Source organism: Leptonychotes weddellii, chromosome 5 (genome assembly GCF_054177405.1).
Source record: "Leptonychotes weddellii isolate Sample4059 chromosome 5, ASM5417740v2, whole genome shotgun sequence".
NCBI lineage: Eukaryota > Metazoa > Chordata > Mammalia > Carnivora > Phocidae > Leptonychotes > Leptonychotes weddellii.
The window spans coordinates 122,376,877-122,398,889 of record NC_138373.1 but is presented as its reverse complement, the minus strand read 5'-3'; the positions used below and the strand labels follow the sequence as shown (position 1 = coordinate 122,398,889).

Genomic DNA, 22,013 nt, shown 5'->3' with positions numbered 1-22,013 from the left:
CCATACTGAGTGACTCTATAAAGAATTTGTTTGCCACATGGCAAACATATGAGCAATGCATACTTGGCTTTGTGGAATGGAGTAATATGTCCAGAGAACAGCAGAATATAAAAATGTTCTGAACATTAAGGTGCCAGTCCTGTAAATTAACCATTGTAAAGCACAGAAACAAAAACCTTTTTAAAGAATGCTTGAAAATTCAAAAGAATCTAGTCAGCACCTTAAAGTTGCTACCAAAAGTAAAGCACTATACATTTTGAGTATTCAAAATTGTATCTGTTTGGTTAAGGAATGGAATGTTAGGTGGAACAACTTAAAGAATCTGTAGAGTTAGAGCTCCATTTCAAAGACTTATTCCAGGATCCCAAACTAAGTCAATTCTCTTGTTGTTATTTACATGTTAAGACATTAGTTCAGTGATAGTGTGTAACTTAAAAGTATAAAAGGACATTTAGTTTCATGGATGATTTAGGGATTATTTCCATTTCCATGTAGGAAAACACGGTTTAACACTGTGGCAACCTATATATTTTTTCAAGAATTATAAAAATTAGCAGAAAATAATTAAAACACAAAACAGTATTATTCTGTAGAAATTTGATATCTATAATAATAACACAAATAATGTATTACTATACCTGATTCCATAAGTAAATGCTATTTAATTTCATTTATATCTTTATGTCCTGAAGATGACAACTTTTAATATCAATGATAAAACAGTGCTCAAAGTTCCATAAATCCTCTAAGACAAAGAGATAACTACTCAAACCGAACCATTTTAGAGGCCATGCTGTCTTAAGTTAGCTAACAGATTTTCCCAATGTGACCTCTAAATATAAGAATAAATTTTTTCTTAAAATACCTAGGAAAACAATATTAGGTAAGCATAATAAACCTTTGATTTTTTAATATTTTATTACTTAGTTTTTTCTTTGTTGAGTTATATTAAAAAAGAAAAACAGATTAAGGATGAATACGAATGAATGGTACCTTGAATCAGAAGTACAGTCAAGGTCTACCATCAGGGGGAACAAGCACATTGGGAGGAGACATCTTTTTACCATCTTTCTCCTTACACTATGGTCTAAAAGGAATGTCGCCACGGAAGGGGGGAGGGAGTGGGGAGGGCATGAAATGTGCTCAGCAGAAGAAACTGTTCTTGTTCCCCACCCCTTCTATGCTATCCCATTGCTATGTGAAGAGGAGAGAGGGAAGAATAAAGAAAAAAATACTACCAAACAGGTACTGCAGAATATACTGAGGTCCAGACTTCCTGTCTCTGCAAGTTCAACTATTGTCTGTGAATTAAAAAAATATATATGTATTTTATTCAAAACTCAACAATGTTCACCAACTATAGTGCCATCAATATGAATCAATAAACATGATGTTCATTTTTAATTAACCAATGTTTTCTGCTCAGAATAAAATCTTTTATTTATTTACTTCTGCTATTATATTATAATACGAATATAGAAATTTTATTTCTTGGGTATATGAAAATGCAACTCTAAACTTAGGGGAATACTCGGAGAATAAAACTAAGTTACCTACCCTAAGAACTGGTCTGTATAGGTTTTGATGACTAAGACATGAAAATAAACTTAAGTTCAGTAAAGAACTTAATCTTCAGAACTGGATTATGACTAAGAAAACCTAGCAAACCAATTAGCAGTAATGTCTGAAGAATACTGTAAACATAAGGATAGCAATCTCTATGCGGGCTAGAAAAGGGGGGATTAGACCCTAAGAACTTGCCACTGTTTTAGTTTATTGTGGACAGTAATTCATCAGGATTTGTTTTGTTTTCAGAGACTGGATAAAATAGCTCTTAACATAGTTTAACTGCCTCCAGTCTAATCTAATTCTCTACTTCTAGGACACCTTCGGATTGTAAATTTGGTTTCCTAAAGTACCTGGGCTTTAATAAGGGATGCCCTGGATTTTACATATATATACACACACACATATATTTGTTATTAAACACACACATAAATATATATATGTTATTGAAACATAGTATTTGAACTATCAACCAGTTTACTGACCTTCCAGTTACACAGTCATTTAATAAACATTTACTGAATTCATATTATCTGCTGAGGGTTTTCAGAGATGTTTAAAATGCTGTACTCATCCCGCAAAGCAATCACAATTCTTATACAGGAGAGAAACATGAAATTTTAAAATGTCATGAAAGTGTAAGTATAGGCATTCAGGAGTACCAAGGGTGAGCAACAACTATGCAGAATCTTAATTTGGTTTGAAACTTCTTTATGTTCTAAAAGATAGTTTCTTTCTTTGTACTCTAATATCTGGTATAAATACTGATAATTTGGCAATTAAACACATACGACTAGTTAGATTCTATCTTGCTACCTTTTTCTTTTGTTCTTCTGTAGCTTTAATAATCCCTGGATCTGATTTCCAAGATTTTCCAAAATTGTAGAAAAGTGCAACACTATTGGCAAGGAATGGAAGATGGATAAATAAAAAGTTGAGATGTGCCTGAAGTTAAGGAATCTAAAGAAGCAATGATAAATGAGTTACTATCATAGGTAAACTTATAATCTGTAAAATTTTACCACACACACACACACACAGGGAACACCAACCAAGAAAAAAATACAAGTTGATTTATCTATTATTACATCGAAATAAATATGCTTCTAAATTATATTCATAACTGAATATAAAAAGTAAAAATGTGATTTCTTTACAAACTTTAAATCATGTAGGATAAGCTTTCTGACACTTTAAAAAAGTCAGTAATGCATTAAAAATTCAGTGAATACATTATTTTTAAATGATCATTATTTCTTCTGATCAAAAATGAAGGGACTTCTCATGTTCAAAGTTATTAACATATTACTTTATCTATATGCATTAAAGTCTTTATATTAATCTACCACTTAACATATCACACCCAGGTATTTAAAAGACTGCTTTTAAATTCTCTCCATTGCCTTTCTGAATACATTCAAATTGACCCTAATTTTAGAAAAGTATTCATAAACTTGCTCTAAACAGAAGTTTCTATGTTTACATTTTTTCTACCTAATGAAAATATAAGAAATGTACTAGGCTTTATAAATATAAATGAGGAATCAAAAACTACTTAACACTAGGAAAAATAATGTTGCTAGAGCAACACATTTCTGAGGCACAAAATATCTGAAATACTCAAATACTATTTTCAAGATTTTATGCGGGTACAAGTATCAACAGCTAAAAATCTCTTGAGAATAAAGCTGGGTAAATGTACATGCAAAGAATACTGAACTCTGGTATTTTTCAGGAGCAGGACCTTTATACACTGTAAGTTTCAAAAGGTGCTAACATGTAAATAGCTCAGGCTCTTAAAGCCTGGATTAAATTTGCAAGGGGGCTAAACAGCAGCTCAAGAAATGACTACAGATTTAAAAGGGATAGGATATTCAAGAATTAAATATCACATGAACTTAACAGAATTTCTTTGCTTATCTTTAAAGGTAAAGAGATTAGATACCTTTAAATGGTAGTTTGAACTTAGCTTTAGTAATAGGTCACAGTTAATTTTTTAAATTTACAAACAAAAATTTACAAACTCTCCACAAATGGCATGGTTGTTTTTTGTAAAGGTTTAAAACAACCATTTTTTTCCCTATAAAATCAGAAAATACTAAAAAGTATAAAGGCAAAAACACCTCCACAACCCAGGGACAATTCCTTTTACACTTGGTATTCTGCATTTTTAATAATTGAGATCATAGTGTTTTTATGAACATCAGTAAAACAACACCTATTAATCAACTATATGCCATTTAATCTGCACAAAAACTCTATCCCCACGTTACAGATGACAAACCTGAGACAGAAGTTAACGAAGTAGTCCAAAGTTGCAGACTAAATTAAAGGTAGAGCAGGTATTAAAATCCAGGCTCTTTTTACCCGTGCTATTCTGCTTCTCCAATGCACTCAGCAGAAGATACTGGGTCCTTAGATATTATGAGAACAATATCTTTGGGTATGGCTTGATGTATATTTTTATACTGTCAGATTATTTCCAGAAAGATACACCAACTTAAAATCCCACTAACATCACATACTGCTTGACTACGACATTTTCATCAGCTTTGAGCAAAGAAAAGAGTTGTCAATTTTAGAAGCAAAAGAAACCTTATTGTCTTAATTTGTATTTGTTTTTATGTTTAAATAGTCCTCCAATTAGATAAAGAAGTATGTGTCATCAATGTTTTCATTTAAATGTTTATGGAATCCTTTCTTACATTTAACTCTTTAATCTACTTGGATGTTATTTTGATGCTTGCTGTGAACTGCAGCTCTAACTTACCATAATACCCAACAAAACAAAACAAAAATAGTAAATCAAATGAATTAACTGTCTGCAAAATACCAGCAACAACTTCAGAAAGGGGACAAGCCACACTATACCATAAAGTTCAACTGGAGGTCAAGAAAAGACAACTCTGGTAAGGCAAGCTGCCTGGGGTAGTTCTTAATCCCACCTCCACTTGTATAAACAGTATGGAAAATGCAGATGAGAAGATCAAGTCAGAATTCTCATCAGTCCCACCTGGCCCTCTGCTGTGGACTGAATCACGTCCCACTCCCTAACCGCCCCCCCCCCCAATTCATATGAAGCTCTAACCTCTAATGTGACTATTTCTGGAAATAGAGTCTCTAGGGTGGTAATTAAGGTTAAATGAGGTCATAAGGGTAGGACCCTAATCCAAGAGGATTGTAACTGTATAAGATTTAAGAGGAAGAAAGAAATCTCACTCTCTCCCCCTGCTATGTGGGATACAGGGAGGAGGTGGCTGTAGGCCAGGAAAAGAATCCTCACCTGAACGTTATCATGCTGGCATCCTTATCCAGAACTGTGAGAAAATCAATTTCTTTGTGTAAGCTAACCAGTCTACGTTACTTAGTAATGGCACAGATCTAAACATCAAATTATTCTTCAACTTAAATAGAATTTCAATCAAAATTGCATTAGGCTTGGGCGCCTGGGTGGCTCAGTTGGTTAAGCGACTGCCTTCGGCTCAGGTCATGATCCTGGAGTCCCTGGATCAAGTCCCGCATTGGGCACCCTGCTCGGCAGGGAGTCTGCTTCTCCCTCTGACCCTCCCCCCTCTCATGTGCTCTCTCTCATTCTCTCTCTCTCAAATAAATAAATAAAATCTTAAAAAAAAAAATTGCATTAGGCTTTTCATGGAACTTAAAAAGCTGATTCTAAAAAATCTGAACAGAAGAACAAAGTGCCAAAAAAGCTAAAATATTCCTGAGAAACAAAGAAGCTGGAAAACATGGCCTACCAGATATCATGATTTAAGACTAAAGCTTTAGTGGGGAGGTGGGGCGGGGGGGGGGGGGAGGATGGGTGAAATAGGAGAAAGGGATCAAGAGTACACTTATGATAAGCACTGTGTAATATATAGAATTATTGAATCATATTGTACACCTACAACTGATATAACACTGTATGTTATCTGTACTAGAAGAAAAGGAGGAAGGGAGGGAGGAAGGAAGTTAGGAAATTAAGAAGTTAGGAAGGAAGGACGCAAGGAAGGAAGGAGAAAGCTATAGTAATAAAATAGTACTGACACAGCAGAGATCAATAAACTGAATAGAGTACAGGAAAACTGATAAATATCAAGGTTGACACTGCAACTGAGTGAGGAAAGGGTATGCTGGAGTAATGAGTTCCCTAATAAGCAAAAAGGAAGATAGACACGCCCACCCGCACATCATTCATTATACACGGTACTCAAATACACATGAATTAAGAAATAAATTAGAGATTATCTTTAATGACTTCAGAAACACCTGCATGTGCACGTGCACACACACACACACACACACAAATGATATACAAGAACATTTACAGCAATACTTTCAGAATTCACAGAAGTAGTGACTGGATACCTGAAGACAGGTATTAAAAAGCTTAGAGAATATTATAAGAAAACTAGAAAAGATACAAAAAAAAAAAAAAAAAAAACCTGAAGAAGTCGTAAACGGCAGGAAAAAATGCTTAAGAGGAAAATGTATAGGAGAAGATGGTGAAAATAATAATTTAGCAATGTCTTCATTTTTATATATATAATCATCCCAGCTTCCAGAAGTTCTTTATATCCATCTTTAGTTTAAGCTTAATTTAACTTAAAACCTGACTGAAAACTAGTTTATTTTTAGACATAAAATTTCTAATAGCCTAACATCAATATTTTTTCACTTATTACATCTTAAGTATAAGCCCACATTAAGTCTTAGAAAAGCATTGTAATGGCTATTTTATCCCATACTACACAGAGCTAATTGATAACAACTATTCCCCATTCAGGATGGATACTCAGGTTGTTTCCACTTTTTCCCTACTATAAATAGTACTATGGCAAACAACTTTGTAAATAAATTTTAGATCTTATCTCTGATGACTTATTTATGAATGATTCAGGGTATTTTTAAAGCTTTTTCTACATGTTGCTTTTCAGGAAGGTTTAAAACTTAAAATTATGTTCAGAGTATAAAATTAGACATTTGAAGATACACTGTTATCAGATCAAAAAGCTGGGCAAGACTCTTGATAATTACCTATCTATGTGACTTTGGGCAAGACATACAACTTCTCTGAACCTCAACGCTTCCATCAGTTAGAAAACAGGATTAGGATTTATGTGGTTTGTTTTTCTAATCTCAAAGAATTTCTTTGAGAACCAAGTCAAACAACAGATCTGAAAGAACTATAAACCAAAAAGCACTGAATAAATGTAAGGTATATATGAGATGATAATTATTTAATGAACAGTAGAAAAGAATAAGAACTTACTTGTTAGAGGACAAATAATTTATATCAATATAAAATTCATTACACCACAAAACACATAAGTTGGGTATCCTATTATGAGAAACTAAAATGAAGTTTATACAGTTGATCCTCATGCCTACTTGCTAAAATTTATTTGTAATCCCAAAATCAATATTCACGGTGCTTTTACAGTCATCCATGGATATATGCAAAGTAGCAAAAACTATGAGTCACCCTATGTACACAATGCCAGCCGAGCTGAACAAGGCAACAGTCAGCCTACTTGTCCTAGCTCTCATACTGTAAACAAGTATCTTTTCATGGTCTATTCTGTGTCACACGTTTTGCCTATTTGTGCTTTTTGTTGGCCATTTTGCTATTTAAAATGGTCTCCTAGGGTAGTGCTGAAGTGTTATCTTAATGTTCCTAAACACAAGAGGGCTGTGATGTGCCTTACAGAGAAAATAGGTGTGTTAGATACGCTTTGTTCAGGCACAGGTTATAATGCAAGCTGGCTTTGAGTTCAATGTCAATCAATCAATGATAAATATTAAATCTGATATTTATACAGAAACACATATAAAACCAGGGTTATGTACTGATTGGCTGACAAAAATGTTATGACCAGAGGTTTGCATTTCTTTTTCTCCTAGGAGCAACAGGTTTAGTATTTGCTAATTCAATGTTTGCAGCAACTTCATAGAACATAATCACCACATATAATGAAAATTGACTGTAACTCTATTTTTCACAACTGGTCTAATCAGTTTTAATTACATATGTAGTCATGAGTTGCATGAGGAAAGTGGTAGAATCAACAGCAAAGAGGATGAGGTCAACAAGTGAGACAGTCCCTGACAAGAGCTGCCATTTTTAACTCCATTATCTTAATCATTATCTTATATCATGAACCTTATGACTCTTTCCTGTCTAACATCCTTTGTGCTTCCATTATAAATAATTCTGGGCTCTTTCTGTTCCCTTCCTATATAGGTTTCCTGAGCTCTTATCTCTGGCCTCAAAGTTTAATACTGAAAAAAAAATATAGCTCTAAAATCACATACGGCATAGAGATCTGGTTCTTTTATAACATAGAAAAGCGTAAAGCTTTTTTTTATTATCAGAATTTAAAGTTATTTGTGATTTCATTCCACATTCCATGAGCAGCATACACACATACGAATAAAAGAAATCGTAAATGCGCACTTAAAGCCTATGTGGACACAATGATCCAAAAAGTCATGCATAAGATAGTAACACACACTTATTTAACATTTTTTACATGTCAGGTGTGTCCTAAGTTTAAATTCATCTTCTCAAGAATTCTGTGAGACAGTACTATGATCATCACTCCTTCACAGACAAGTATAAAAACTTGGTATTCTCATACTACAATTTTTATTTGAAAAATTAAATACATGCAATTTGTTCAGTGCATCTAAAAAATGAACTATATGCCAATCTATTCTAAAGGCATAACTATTCAAATAGGGCAAGTTAAATTGCTTGATTGTGCTGACCTTCCTTTCAAAATCTACTTCTTACATTCTCAACTCGCTCTGGAAACTTGCATAGCTATTTTATTCTATCTCCAAATAAGGAAGAAAGAAAAGGAAAAAATTCAAGTCAGACTACATAAAAACTCTCTGGCATGAAGTTTTCATTATTTGTAATTTACTAATTTTCCTGCTTTTCTCCACTTATATGCACAATAGATTAAGAGAACATCAACAGTCTAAAATTATTTTGAGATGTGAATCTGACTTTTTTCATGATATAAAATTCACTGTCCAATTTAGGAAACAAAATGAGAAAATATGTCTGGAATACTAATGTCATTTCAGAGGTCAGTGCTTTTTATAAATTTAAAATAGATGAGGTAACAAAAATAAGCAGATCTGTTTTACCTAGACTAAATGTTCCAATAAGACAAATTCTAATGTTTAATAAATCCTTGAAGAACAATTTTTATGTCAAAGTTTAGTACAAGGCAGAATGAGCTAGCAAAAACTGCCACATGGAAATATTTCAAAAGAAACTTATGCTAAGGAAATATTTTTTAAGCACTATACTTTCTGAAAGTAATCATATAATGATATAAAAATATAAGAATGACAAGTATAGCCACAATTCTGTGCCTCAGTCTCAAAATAAGCATTTTTGTTTTTCAATACTTTTTGTTTAAAACACAAGACAATAAAAAGAACACAGTGCTATAACATGCAAGACTGTGAAGTGAAACTAGGTATTAATTAAAATTGTTCAGAACAGTCATAAGTCAACAAAAACTGTATTCCATTTAAAACCTATCATATTTTTTATGGTAATGTTTTAAAAAAGGATTTATTAAAAGACATTTGTGAAACATGTGCCTTTATTTTAATAAAACAGACTGTCTTACTGATAGAGCTTCATCTACATAAAAATATCCAAAAGTTGACATTGGTCTTATTTCTTTGATACACACACATGCACACACACATGTTTACAATTTCAAATTATTACTTTTTAAAAGCATACTACACTGAAATAATCAGCAAATATTTGAAGATACAGTACTGCATGCTTTTCATAATGCAAAAGAGAAAATTAACTGTTACCAACCACAACAAAATAAAAGGTTGTGATATTAAGAAAATATTTAGAGAAAATAGTTTGATACTAAAACATGAAAATCACAGTTTAGTAAAAAAGGTTTCGAATACGTGTTGTTGAATCAGACTAGTGTGTGTTTCTATCCCAGCCTTATCAGGGACTAGCTATGTGGCCTTGGGCAAGGATAACAGCTTAGCCTATTTAAGCTTAAATTTTCTCATCTATAAAATGTGGAGATAAAAATATTAATATATAGAATGTGTACTAAATGAGTACAAATGAGTATTTAAGAAAATGCCCTTTAAACACTCAATAAATAATAGCTACTATTATTACTGATGTAGTCATTAAAAGCAGCTTTCAAAAGCAAACTATTAAATATGAAAGATTTTAAAACAATATTTACTTTGGTTCACAATTAGTATTTTCCTAGAAATACTGTTTTACTGCAGCAAATCATAAGTAGTTCAGTCCTAATGTTAAATTATTATAAAATATTCATTTAAATAACAAACAAAAATTGCTTTAGATATGACCTTTATAACCAAAGGATATCATTCCAAAACCAGAAGAACCACGTTACATACATCCAGAATTTGGTTGCCAAATATATTCCAAGGGGCAATGCACTATGCATTGAATGATCAAAAAAGGATCTGCAAAATACAAGTTTTTATAAAATTTGAGCTCTATGTTTCTTTATAAAAACGAATAATTATTTAAATGAAAATTATACACATTCCACATAGTAAACTCTGGTTTAACCAAAATCCAGAAATCCAGGATGCTTAAATACCAAGACCATTTTTCATGGTAATCAATAACAAATGAGGGCACAGCTGAATCAGTCAGCAAGATTCTGAAGCTCCTAATTTGCCAAGAAATGGAATTCTATTCTATTCTATGTACTTTTCAACCTCAGAATTTCAGTCTATTCCTATTCTCTTAAATCAATAAATCACTTTAGTATATTTAGTAACTCTATCACTCAGCATATTATTCAACCAAAGACACATTATAATTTTGACAAACAAGTACAAAGCAATCCTCAAGTTTTTATGTTTCACTATTTCTCCTTACCTACACACTCTTGTTAAGCTTTTAGTACAGCTTTTCAAATAGAATGAACTGGCCAATGTAATGGAACTGAAGGTCATGATGTACAGAATTTAGCACTGGGGGAAAAATATGTATTAATGAATTTTATTAAACATAAGCAGGATCAACTATCCATGTAGGCTAAGTAGGAAGTCTTCCTATTTATGGGATCCCTTGGAGCTCCTAGAAACACTACAGTGAGATTCATTACCTAGAATTAAGCCTCTTCCTGACAGTTAACACATTAGTGTATTACCAGTCATCCTCATGTCTGTGAATTATTTTCACAACTCCTTTTTTTTTTTTGAAATTCACGTGAAAACAAAGTACTAAAGAAATGGAGATTACGTGGAAAGTTCTAGATCATAGACTACTGCCTAGGTCTGCTGAATGAGCAACTTAAAGGAATGAGATCTAAGGATAGGAAGAAAGGGAAAGATCACAATGTTTTAAAGAAAAATGAGGGAGGAGAAAATACAAAGGCTGAGCCTTACTGCGCATGTTCAGACTCTCTCTACCTTAGTACTAAAATCAAACCTCTTTCTTGCATATTGTTTATGACCAAAAAAATATAATTCCTATGGAAAGGTAAGCTCAACCATTATAATTACCTAGAAATACACAATATGTATACTGCAGTTAGAGTTGAACGAACTCAAGTCTACTTCTACTGAAATGTTTTAAAATTGTATTTTAGGGGCGCCTGGGTGGCTCAGTTGGTTAAGCGACTGCCTTCGGCTCGGGTCATGATCCTGGAGTCCCGGGATCGAGTCCCATGTCGGGCTCCTTGCTCAGCAGGGGGTCTGCTTCTCCCTCTGACCCTCCCCCCTCTCATGTGCTCTCTCTCTCTCAAATAAATAAATTAAAAAAAAATCTTTAAAATTGTACTTTAGCCTTAAAAATTATATGTTAGACTTTGGTCAGTGAAAGTACCTGGGGAATTTCAACATTTCAGTTTGTTTCCTACAGTATGGGTCTCTCATGGTTTGTCTCCCTCTCTGATTTCTTCCTATTCAGTTTTCCCTCCCTTCCCCTATGATCCTCTGTGCTGTTTCTTATATTCCACATATGAGTGAAACCATATGATAATTGTCTTTCTCTGATTGACTTGGGGTTGCTGGAGCGGAGGTGGGGGGGGATGGGGTAACTGGGTGACGGGCATTAAGGAGGGCACGTGATGTGATGAGCACTGGGTGTTATATGCAACTGATGTATTACTGAACTCTACATCTGAAACTAATGATGTACTATATGTTGGCTAATTGAATTTAAATAAAAAAAGAAAAAAGAAAAAAAAGAATTTCAACATTAAAAAACTTAAAAGATTTCAGATATAAGTCTACCAAAATTCTTTAACATTAAATTAAAATGAAACATATTACCTAAAGGCAGTGTTCTAAACATACAAAACATTAATTTTACATAGCAGGGTCCAAATTATATCCTTTCCTGCAGTTAAAAATATGGTTAAAAACAACATACTTACTTTGAAAGAAATTGTACTGTAGCCCAAACGCCACCATACATTAGCCCTTTAATGAGCCAAGAATCAATATTTAGGTCTGCTATAAACCCAACCAGCCAAATAACTAGGAATGGAGTTCCTAGCATTACTTTCTGTCGAAATTCCTGTACAAAAAAAAAAAAAAAAATTAGTTAAAAAGTTTGCGTGTTTCAAGTAATCTGAATATGAACCATTGTTATCTTTGTGAAAACGTGCAACAGAGAGTGAAATTCATTCATTCAAATACGCCTACTATGCACAGGTACTATTCAAGGTGCTAGTCTCAGTCTTCTACAGACAGGCATTAAAAAGACAATTTAAAAGTACTTCAGTAAAATTATGGAAAATGAGAATCTAAGTTATAGGAGTGGATCTAGATATTCAGATACAGAAGACAGCAGTACCACCTGCCAATGCATGGATAAACTAGAAAATAGTTCATGATGATACTACCCCTCTAACAGGGCCATTGATAACTAGAGAGATAAGAACCAGAACGACTTGAAGTTCTAAGAGCTACATCAGATAAAGAAACCTGAGGATGCTTAGCCTGAAGAAAACATTTTGAATGATACATATAAACAGTAAACTAAAATCTTAAAATGAGATAGAAAATAAAAATCAAACAATCTACAGGGTCCCAGAGTCCAAAGAATGAAGATTATGTGCCTCTAAACACGTATCAAAGCACAGTGCTTAATACTCTGGAGGTAGTTCCATTTCATTGTTGTACTGATCTAGTTGTTACAAAGTCTGTACTTTGTAGGTTGTTAGAAAACCTATCTATATCTACTTCCTTATAACATCTATCACAGTTATATCTTCAGAACAACACAAAGTAAAGTCTACTGCCTCCTCCACATAGCAGCCCCTCACAAACTGACAGGCAGCTATCAAATCTCTGGAAGTACCTTAAGTAACAGAACAATGTAAGATCTTCCAGCTGTGATCTAACAAAGCTCAGAGTATAAACATTACTTTTCTCCCTATTTACCTTTCTGAAGGCTAAGATACTACATTTTTTTAGCGCCCCTTTTATACTGCTGGCTTTCAGCGAAATACTTTTTCATATAAATGGCCATGTCTTCCCCAACTTAACCACTGTAATTCATTTTCTGAATGCTGCCTAATTTTAACTTGAAAAATAATTAAACATAACTTCAGAGTTTAATTTTATGCTGTAGTAAACTAACTAACCCTGCTGATCTGTTTTTTTCATCTCAAGTATGCATGAATTTTGTATCAAGACATTAGAAAAGATTTATAACTGGGAGGACAAAGTGTATGGTTAAAGGGTGGGTATTGGTGGGAGACAAGGCAGATAGGTCATTGGAAAAGTATTTTCTAAAATTATCTGTAATTTGCCTTGTTTTTAGTTAAGATGCTTGTTCTCCCTCAGCAACAGCCACATTTTTTCATTATTAAAAATAAAGATACAATTTACATATAGTAAAATTCACCCTCTTTTGGGCAGAGTTCTCTGATTTTTGATTAACATACACTGTTTTGTCAGCACAAAAATCAAGACAGAACAGTTCTATCAAGCCCTGAAATATCCTGTGCTCCCAGTCCCAACACCTAACAAACACTAATCTCTACCCCTGTATTTTTTGCTTTGCAGGAATGTCTTATAAATGGAATCATACTGATGCAGTCTTTTAAGTCTGGCTTCTTTCACTCAGACAATGCATTTGACATTCACTCATGCTGTTGTGTGTATCAGCAGTTTGTTCCTTTTTAATGCTAACTAGTATTCTATTACAGGATGTATCACAGTTTATTTACTCATCTCCAGCTAAAGGATTAGGGTTGTTTCCAAATTTGAAGACTGTGAATAAAGCCATTATAAACATTTGCATACAGGTTTTTGTGTGAACCTAGTTCATTTCACTTGGATAAATACCTATGTGTGGGCTTCTGGAGTGGTTTTTTTTTTTTTTTTTCAAAATATTTAACATATGGTATTTACGATACCATAAAGATGTTTAAAAAAAAAAGAGATGTAATGGTGATGTGCTGCTTTTGTAGATATGAAAAATCTATTTTTTCTTGAATTTCATTATGGAAATTTTCAAATATATAGTAAGTTTGAAAGAATTTTATAGTAATTTGCATTTCCCTAATGACTAATGATGTTGAACAGTTTTTCATGTGCTTATCTGCCATTTTTATAACTTTTTGGTGAAATATCCCATCTTTAACCCATTTTTCTAACTGGGTTGTTTGACTTTTTCACTGTTAGTTGTGAAAAATTCTTCATACATTCTGGAAACTAGTCCTTTATTGGGATATATGGCTAGCAAATATTTTCTCCCAGTCTGCAGTTTGTCTTTTCATCCTAATTAACAGAGCCTCTCATTGGACAAAAGTTTTTCATTTTGATGAAGTCTAACTGATTAGTTTTTACCTTCTTGGATCATACATTTCATGTCAAGTTTCTTTGTATAGCCCTAGATTCTGATGATTTGTTTTTTCCTAAAAGTTTTATAGTTTTACATTTAAGTCTGTGAATCATTTTGAGTTAACTTTTTTATACAGTGTGAGGTTTGAGTAGAGGTTTATTTATTATTTTTTTGCTTATGCAGGTCCAAATGTTCCAACATCATTTGTTGAAAAGGCTGTTTCTCTTCCACTGAATTATATTTGCACTTCTGTAAGTCAGGAGGCATATATCTCTGTGGTTCTATTGCTGGGTTCTCTATTTTGTTCCAGTGATCTAGGAATTTGTTCCTCCAATACCACACATTCTTGATTACTGTAGCTACATGGCAGATCTTAAAATTGCACAGGATGATTTTTTTTTTCAAAATTGTTTTAGCTATTCTTGATCTATTGCCTTTCCATATAAATTTTAGAATCATCTTGGCTATACAGACAAATCTTACCAGAATTTTTATTTAATTGCATTAAATTTGCATAACAATTTGGGCACTATGTTGAGTCTTCCATTTCATGAACACAGCATGTCTCTCCATTTATGTAGATCATCTTTGATTTCTTTCATTGACATTTTAAAAATTTTCAGTATACAAGTAACTTTACATGTCTGGTTAGATTTACACCTAAGTATTCTGATTTTTTTTGAGCAACTGTAAGTAATATTGTAGTAATTTTGGTGTCCACATGTTTATTACAAGTATATAGAAATAAAATAAAATATCCTGTGACTTGTTAAACTCATTTATTAGTTCTAGGAGTTTATTTTGTAGATCCCTTGGGATACAGACTATCATGTCAACCACAAATAGGGACAATTTTATTATTTTTTCCTTTCTGAACTATATGCCTTTTAACTTCCTTTTCTTGCTTTATTTCACTAGCTAGAACTTCCAGCATTTAGAGTCTCTGAGTGGTCGGGACTTGCAGCACTAAGTTGAATAGAACAGTAAAAGGGATATCCTTGCCTTTTTTTTTTTTTAAGATTTTATGTATTTATTTGAGAGAGAGACACACAGTGAGAGAGGGAACACAAGTGAGAGAGAGGGAGAAGCAGCCTTTCCACCAAGCAGGGAGCTTGACGTGGGGCTCGATCCCAGGACCCCGGGATCATGACCCGAGACAAAGGCAGACACTTAACAACTGAGCCACCTAGGCGGCCCAACCTTGTTCTTGACCTTAGAGGGAAATCACTCAGTCTTTCACCATAAAGTATGATGTTAGTTGAAGGTTTTAGAAATGCTCTTTATAAAGTTCAGGAAATTCTCCTCTATTCCTATTTTTCTGAGAGTTTTACCATAAACGGATACTGATCTTTATCAAATGCTTTTTTCTGCATGGATATAATCATGAGATTTTTCTTCTTTGTTAATATGGTAGATTACACTAAATAATTTTGAATATTTAAATGAGCCTTGCATTCTTGTAATAAGCCCAATTTGGTCATAGTGCACAATTCCTTTTATGTAATGATGATTTCTATTTGTTAATATTTTGTTAAAAATTTTTAAGTGTACAGTTGACCCTTGAATAACAGGGGTTAGGGGTGCCAACCCCTTGCAATCAAAAACCTGCATATAACTTGACTCCCCCAAAATTTAACTACTAATAGCCTACTATTTTGACTGGAAGCCTTGGCAATAACACAAACAGTTGACTGAACATATTTTGTATGTTATATGTATTATATACTGTAGTCTTACAGTAAAACTAGAGAAAAGGAGATGTTATTAAGAAAATCATAAGGAAGAGAAAATACATTTCAATACTGTATTTACCAAATACAAACCTGTGTCTTCAAGGGTCAACTGTATATTCATGAGGGATATTTGTTTATAGTCCTTTGTTTTGTACTGTCTTTGTGTGGTTTTGGTATCAGGGTAACTAACACATACTGTTTCCAATCTGCTACTTACCTATATAAGCAATTTGCCAATATTCTTACACATGAAGTGAGTTTCTTATAGACAGTATATAGTTGCGTCATGCTTTATAATACACAGAGCCGATAACTGTCTTTTTCTTGGTAAATTAGAGTATTTTAATTTAATGTGATTACTGACATGTTAGGTCTGTAATTTTATTTTTTGTTTTCTTCTTATGTTTTAGTTTCTCTGCTTTCTTTTTCCTGCCTTCTTGTGGGTAACTGGAAAGCTTTTTAGAATTCTATTTTATCTATAGTGTTTTCCAGTTTATCCCTCTGTAGAGCTTTTTTAGTGGTTACTCTAAATATTATACAAACATAACTTATCACACTGGTGTCATTTTACCAGTTCAAATGAAGTGTAGAAACCTTACCTGCCTTTATGTCCCTCTACCCTCCCGTTTATATTATAAATTGCCTCACATATATACCTACATTTAGAGACACATCAAACAATATTATAATTTTTGCTCCAACTGCCAAGCATAATTTGGAAGGCATAAGATGAGAAGTCTACTGCATTTACCCAGAAATTTGTTTACTATGATCTGATGTTCCAAGATTTTTCCTTTTATCGTTTCCTTTGTGTTTAGCGAACATCTCTTAGACATTCTTCTAGGGTAGGTCTGCTGGCAACAAATTCTCTTAATTTTCCTTTATCTGAGAATGTATTGATTTCTCCTTCATTCTTGAAAGATATTTTTACTGGATACTGGATTCTGGGTTGACAGTTCTTTCCATTCAGCACTTGGAAAATGTGCCAGTTTCTTCTGGCTTCTCTGGTTTCTGATGAGAAATTCACTGTCATTTGGACTGTTTCACTCCCACTGGTAAGGGGATTTCAAGAATTTTATTGTTTTTTGGTTTCCACAAGTTTGACTATGTGTTCAGGCAGAATTTCTTTGAGTTTATTCTGTTTAGGGTATGTTCCACTTCTTAATCTGGAGGTTGGTCTTTTGTCAAATTTGGGGATTTCATGGGCCACTGTATCTTTTGGGTACTTTTTTAGCTCCACCCTCCCTCTCCTCTTTTTCTGGAACACTAATCATATCAACGTTAGATACTTTGTTATAACCCTTAGGCTCGTTCATTTTTTTTTTTTCAATTTATTTCCTTTTGTTGTTCAGAATGTCTAATTTTTATTGTTCTAGCTTCAGGGTGACTGATTCTTTCCTCTGTCCCCTCTAATCTGCTGTTGAGCCCATTCACTGAGTTTTGTAAATTTTATTCTAATTTTCAGTTTTAAAATTCCCATTTGGTTCTTCTGTATATTCTATTTCTGTATTTCTACTTCACTGCTGAGACTACTTTTCATTTCTTTCAAGCATGTTCATAATTACTCATTGCAGCCTTTTCATAGTGGCCACTTTAAAATCTTTTGTCAGGTAATTCTAATATTTCTGTCATCATTTTGTTGGTGTCTATTTGATTCTCATTTCATCAGTTTCACATTGTCTTGGTCCCTGGTATGATGAGAGATTTTCATCTGAAAACTGGACATTTGGGGTATAATGAAACACTGGATCTTATTCAAACCTTTTCTTTTAGATGGATTCCTCTGTTGTAGCTTGGCAGAATGAGGGGAGTGAAAGCACCTACTCATTACTGCCAGGTGGGGTGGAAGTTCAGATCTCAACTTGGACTTTAATGACACCTGAGGAGGGGACTCCTCATTACTGTTGGGCAAAGGTGGAACTTCCAGCTCCCCATTATACCTCTACTGATACCTCCCTGGCTGGGAAGGTTAGGAGTGCCTCATTATTGTGTCCTATGTGGTCTTCCCTCATAGAGCAGGGGATGGGACCTCACTAATAGCCAGTGGGGATAAAAGTCCCAAATCCTTATTTAACTTCTCTGACACCACCCCAGGAAAGAAGTTGGGGCACCTCATTACAGCCTGATAAGGGTGGAAGTCTAGGCCTTTGCTGGTGTGATTCAAGGTGGGGCCACAGTTTTTTCTGCAATATTTGGCTGTGGTAGAAAGTTATCTTCTAAAAGCCTCTATCTTGCTAAGCTGTCTCTTTTGTGGTTCTTTGGCCAGAGAGCAAGATTTTGTTGGAGCCCTTTTTGTCTATATCCATTTGTGATTCTAGGTTGTTCGCTTTGTCAGCTCTGTTTTGGGGATGTATGAGGCAAAAAAGGGAATATATTTTTCAGGTCCTGAGCTACCTAGCCACTCTGCCTTCTTCTTTCCATCTCCCAGAATTTTCCTACATTTGTTTTGTACATAATGTCCAAGTTTTTCAGTTGTGCTTAGTGTGGACGAATAGGAAAAGTACAGCTACTCCATCTTTCCAGATTTATTTTCACATGATCAATAAACAATATTAAAGAAGACAATATGTGAGATTCCAGTTAACAAAAGGGATTGTGGGTTTTTAAGTGTTGAAAAATACAATTTAGAGATTTCCTTCTAACTTATTATTAAGCATTTATTTAGGAGGCACTCTCTCCTTCTGCTCCTCCATGTCTAAAATCTTCTAACCTTAAAAATCCAAGCGCTTTAAAAATAGTTTTCTAAAATTAAGATTCCCTCCACATCTACCTACTAGCACTGCCCAAAAATATTTTTCCCCCATTGGGATGACTTATTTTTAGTAAAATACTACTGAATCCTAGGTGACTATTTCTTGTTTAGTTTTAAATACAGAACATACTTTACAGATTAGCAAATTAAGTCATGTTTATGATTTAAATATTTCAAATGAGATGAAAAGAGAATAGCCTATATAATTACAAATACTTAATTTCAAAAAGCACCCAACCACTGTATATTTTTATTTAGTAATCCTTTTTAAAAATGTAATATAGAGAAAAGATGGAGGAGGAGTAGGGGACCCTATTCCAACCGGTCCCCTGAAATGAGCTGGGTATCTACCAGACCACTCTGAACACCCACGAAATCAGCCTGAGATATAAGAAGATATCTCTGGATCTCTACAGAGTATCGCAGGCGGTTGGTTTCAAGGTATGAAGCGGGGAGCTGTGATTCCCCAGGCAGATACTGGATGATAAACGAAAGGGGGAGGGAGCCATGGGGATCCAGCACTGCCGGTGAGGCACTGCGGACGGGGCACAGATTCGCAGACCGGTAGTGGCAGGGAAAGGACTTTAGGGCAGTCCCCGGGACTGAAACCTGGAGCAGCGGGGCCACGCACGTAAACTGGGGGTGGCTGGTGGTTTTAGAAACACAAAGAGCAGAGACGTTCCCCTCCCCTGAACCGGAGGCAAGGACTGGGAGCCGTGCTGAGGGGCGCACAACCCAGGACGCTGCAGTTTATAGCAGCACAGACAGAAACTGAGATAGTGTGGCCTGGAGAGCTCACTGAAGAACAGACTGCGATCTCTCTGCTCTGAGGCAGAGGGTTGGAAAAGATCTCTTCTGCTCTGACTCTCGGAAGAGACACTTCGGAAAGCCGCCAGGGAAAGCCTCCAGAGAACAAAAGCCCCCCAAAACCGTTTTTCACTGAGCCCATCCCCCCACAGGGGGCAGGGCAACTCTAGCCAAACAGGGTTGCCTGAGTAACAGCATGGCAAGCCTCCTCCCCCCCCCCGAAAACAGGCTGGGAGAACAAGAGGCCAGCAACCCTAAGGTCCCTAGAAAACAGGTGCATCTTGCTTGGGTCGTGGTCAATAATCTGGATTCTGTACATTCCGTCAACCACCCCTTAACAGAATGACTAGGAGGAGGAACCCCCAAAACAGGAAAGACTCAGAGACTGTGACTTCTGCCACAAATTTAAAAATGGATACAGATATAACCAAGATGTCAGAAATGGACTTCAGGGTAGCAGTTATGAAGACAATAGCTAAAATGGAGAAATCGATTAATGGCAACATAGTCTCTAAGGGCAGAAATGAAAGCTGAACTGGCAGAACTTAAAAATGCTATCAATGAGATCCAATCCAATCTAGATACTCTTAACAGCTAGGGTAAGCGAGGCAGAATGAATTAATGATCTAGAAGACCAATTGATAGAAAAGAAGGAAAAAGAGGAGGCCAGGGAGAAACAACTCAAAATCCATGAAAACAGAATCAGAGAAATAAGTGACACCATGAAACGTTCCAATGTCAGAATTATTGGGATCCCTGAGCGGGTGGAGAGAGAGAGAGAGGACTAGAAGATATATTTGAGCAAATTGTAGCTGAGAACTTCCCTAATCTGGGGAATGAAACAGACATTTGTGTCCTAGAGGCAGAGAGGACACTGCCCAAGATCAAGGAAAACAGGCCAATGCCCCAGCATGTAATAGTAAAACTCGCAAATCTTACAACCAAGGAAACTACCTTAAGGGCAGTCAGGGGGAAGAGATTCCTTACGTACAGAGGGAGGATCATCAGAATAATGTCACACCTATCCACAGAGACTTGGCAAGCCAAAAGGGCTGGCAAGACATATTCAGGGTATTAAATGAGAAGAACATGCAGCCAAGGATACTTTATCTGGCAAGGCTGTCATTTAGAATGGATGGAGAGATGCAGAGCTTCCAAGACCAGCAGAAACTGAAAGAATATGTGACCACCTAAGCCAACCCTGCAAGAAATGTTAAGAGGGGTTCTATATAAGGAGAAAGTCCCCAGGAGTGATACAGAACAGAAATTTACAGAGACAATGTATAGAAACAAGGACTTCACAGGCAGCATGATGACAATAAATTCGTATCTTTCAATAATCACTCTCAATGTGAACGGCCTAAATGCTACCGTAAAACGGCAAAGGGCTGCAGACTGGATAAAAAGACAGGAACCATCCATATGCTGTCTACAAGAGATTCATTTTGAACCTAAAAATACACCCAGACTGAAAGTGAAGGGATGGAGATCCACCTTCCTTGCCAATGAACCTCAAAAGAAAGCTGGGGTAGCAATTCTTATATCACACAAATTAGATTTTAAGCTAAAGACTGTAGTTAGAGACACAGAAGGACAGTATATCATTCTTTTAAAAAAAAAAAAAGATTTTATTTATTTGACAGAGAGAGAGCAAGAGCAGGAACACAAGCAGGGGGAGTGGGAGAGGGAGAAGCAGGCCTCCCGCCGAGCAGGAAGTGGGATGCGGCACTTGATCCCAGGACCCTGAGATCATGACCTGAGCCAAAGGTAGACACTTAACGACTGAGCCACCTAGGTGCCCCAGACACTGTATCATTTTTAAAGAGTCTATCCAACAAGAAGATCTAACAATTGTAAATATCTAAGCCCCCGACATGGGAGCAGCCATCTACATAAGCCAACTGTTAACCAAAATAAAGAGTCATATTGATAATAATACGTTAATTGTAGGAGACCTCAATACTCCACTCTCAACAACAAACAGATCATCTAAGCAGAAAATCAACAAAAAAACAAGAGCTTTGAATGACACACTGGACCAGGTGGACCTCATAAATATATACAGAACATTCCAACCTAAAACAACAGAATACTAATTCTTCTTGAGTGCACATGGAACTTTCTCCAGAATAGACCACATACTGGGTCAAAATCAGGTCTCAACCGATACCAAATGACTGAGATTATTCCCTGCATATTCTCAAACCATAATGCTTTGAAACTGGAACTCAATCACAAGAAAAAATTTGGAAGAAATTCAAACACTTGGAAGCTAAAGACCACTCTGCTCAAGAATGTTTGGGTCAAC

The 22,013-nt window shown here is 35.1% G+C and overlaps 1 protein-coding gene across 2 annotated transcripts in view; it reads right to left on the bottom strand.

Annotated features, from left to right (window-relative positions):
- The window catches only part of ZDHHC17 (zDHHC palmitoyltransferase 17), a 92,050-nt gene that overhangs the window by 10,918 nt on the left and 59,119 nt on the right, over positions 1-22,013 (bottom strand). For both annotated transcript variants that reach the window (XM_006737762.3, XM_031032935.2), the window contains exons 9-12: positions 11,994-12,136; positions 9,965-10,065; positions 2,383-2,507; positions 1,239-1,301 (exon numbers count right to left, since the gene is read on the bottom strand). In XM_006737762.3, coding sequence (XP_006737825.1) covers positions 1,239-1,301; positions 2,383-2,507; positions 9,965-10,065; positions 11,994-12,136 — 432 coding nt within the window. The remainder of the gene's footprint in view (positions 1-1,238; positions 1,302-2,382; positions 2,508-9,964; positions 10,066-11,993; positions 12,137-22,013) is intronic.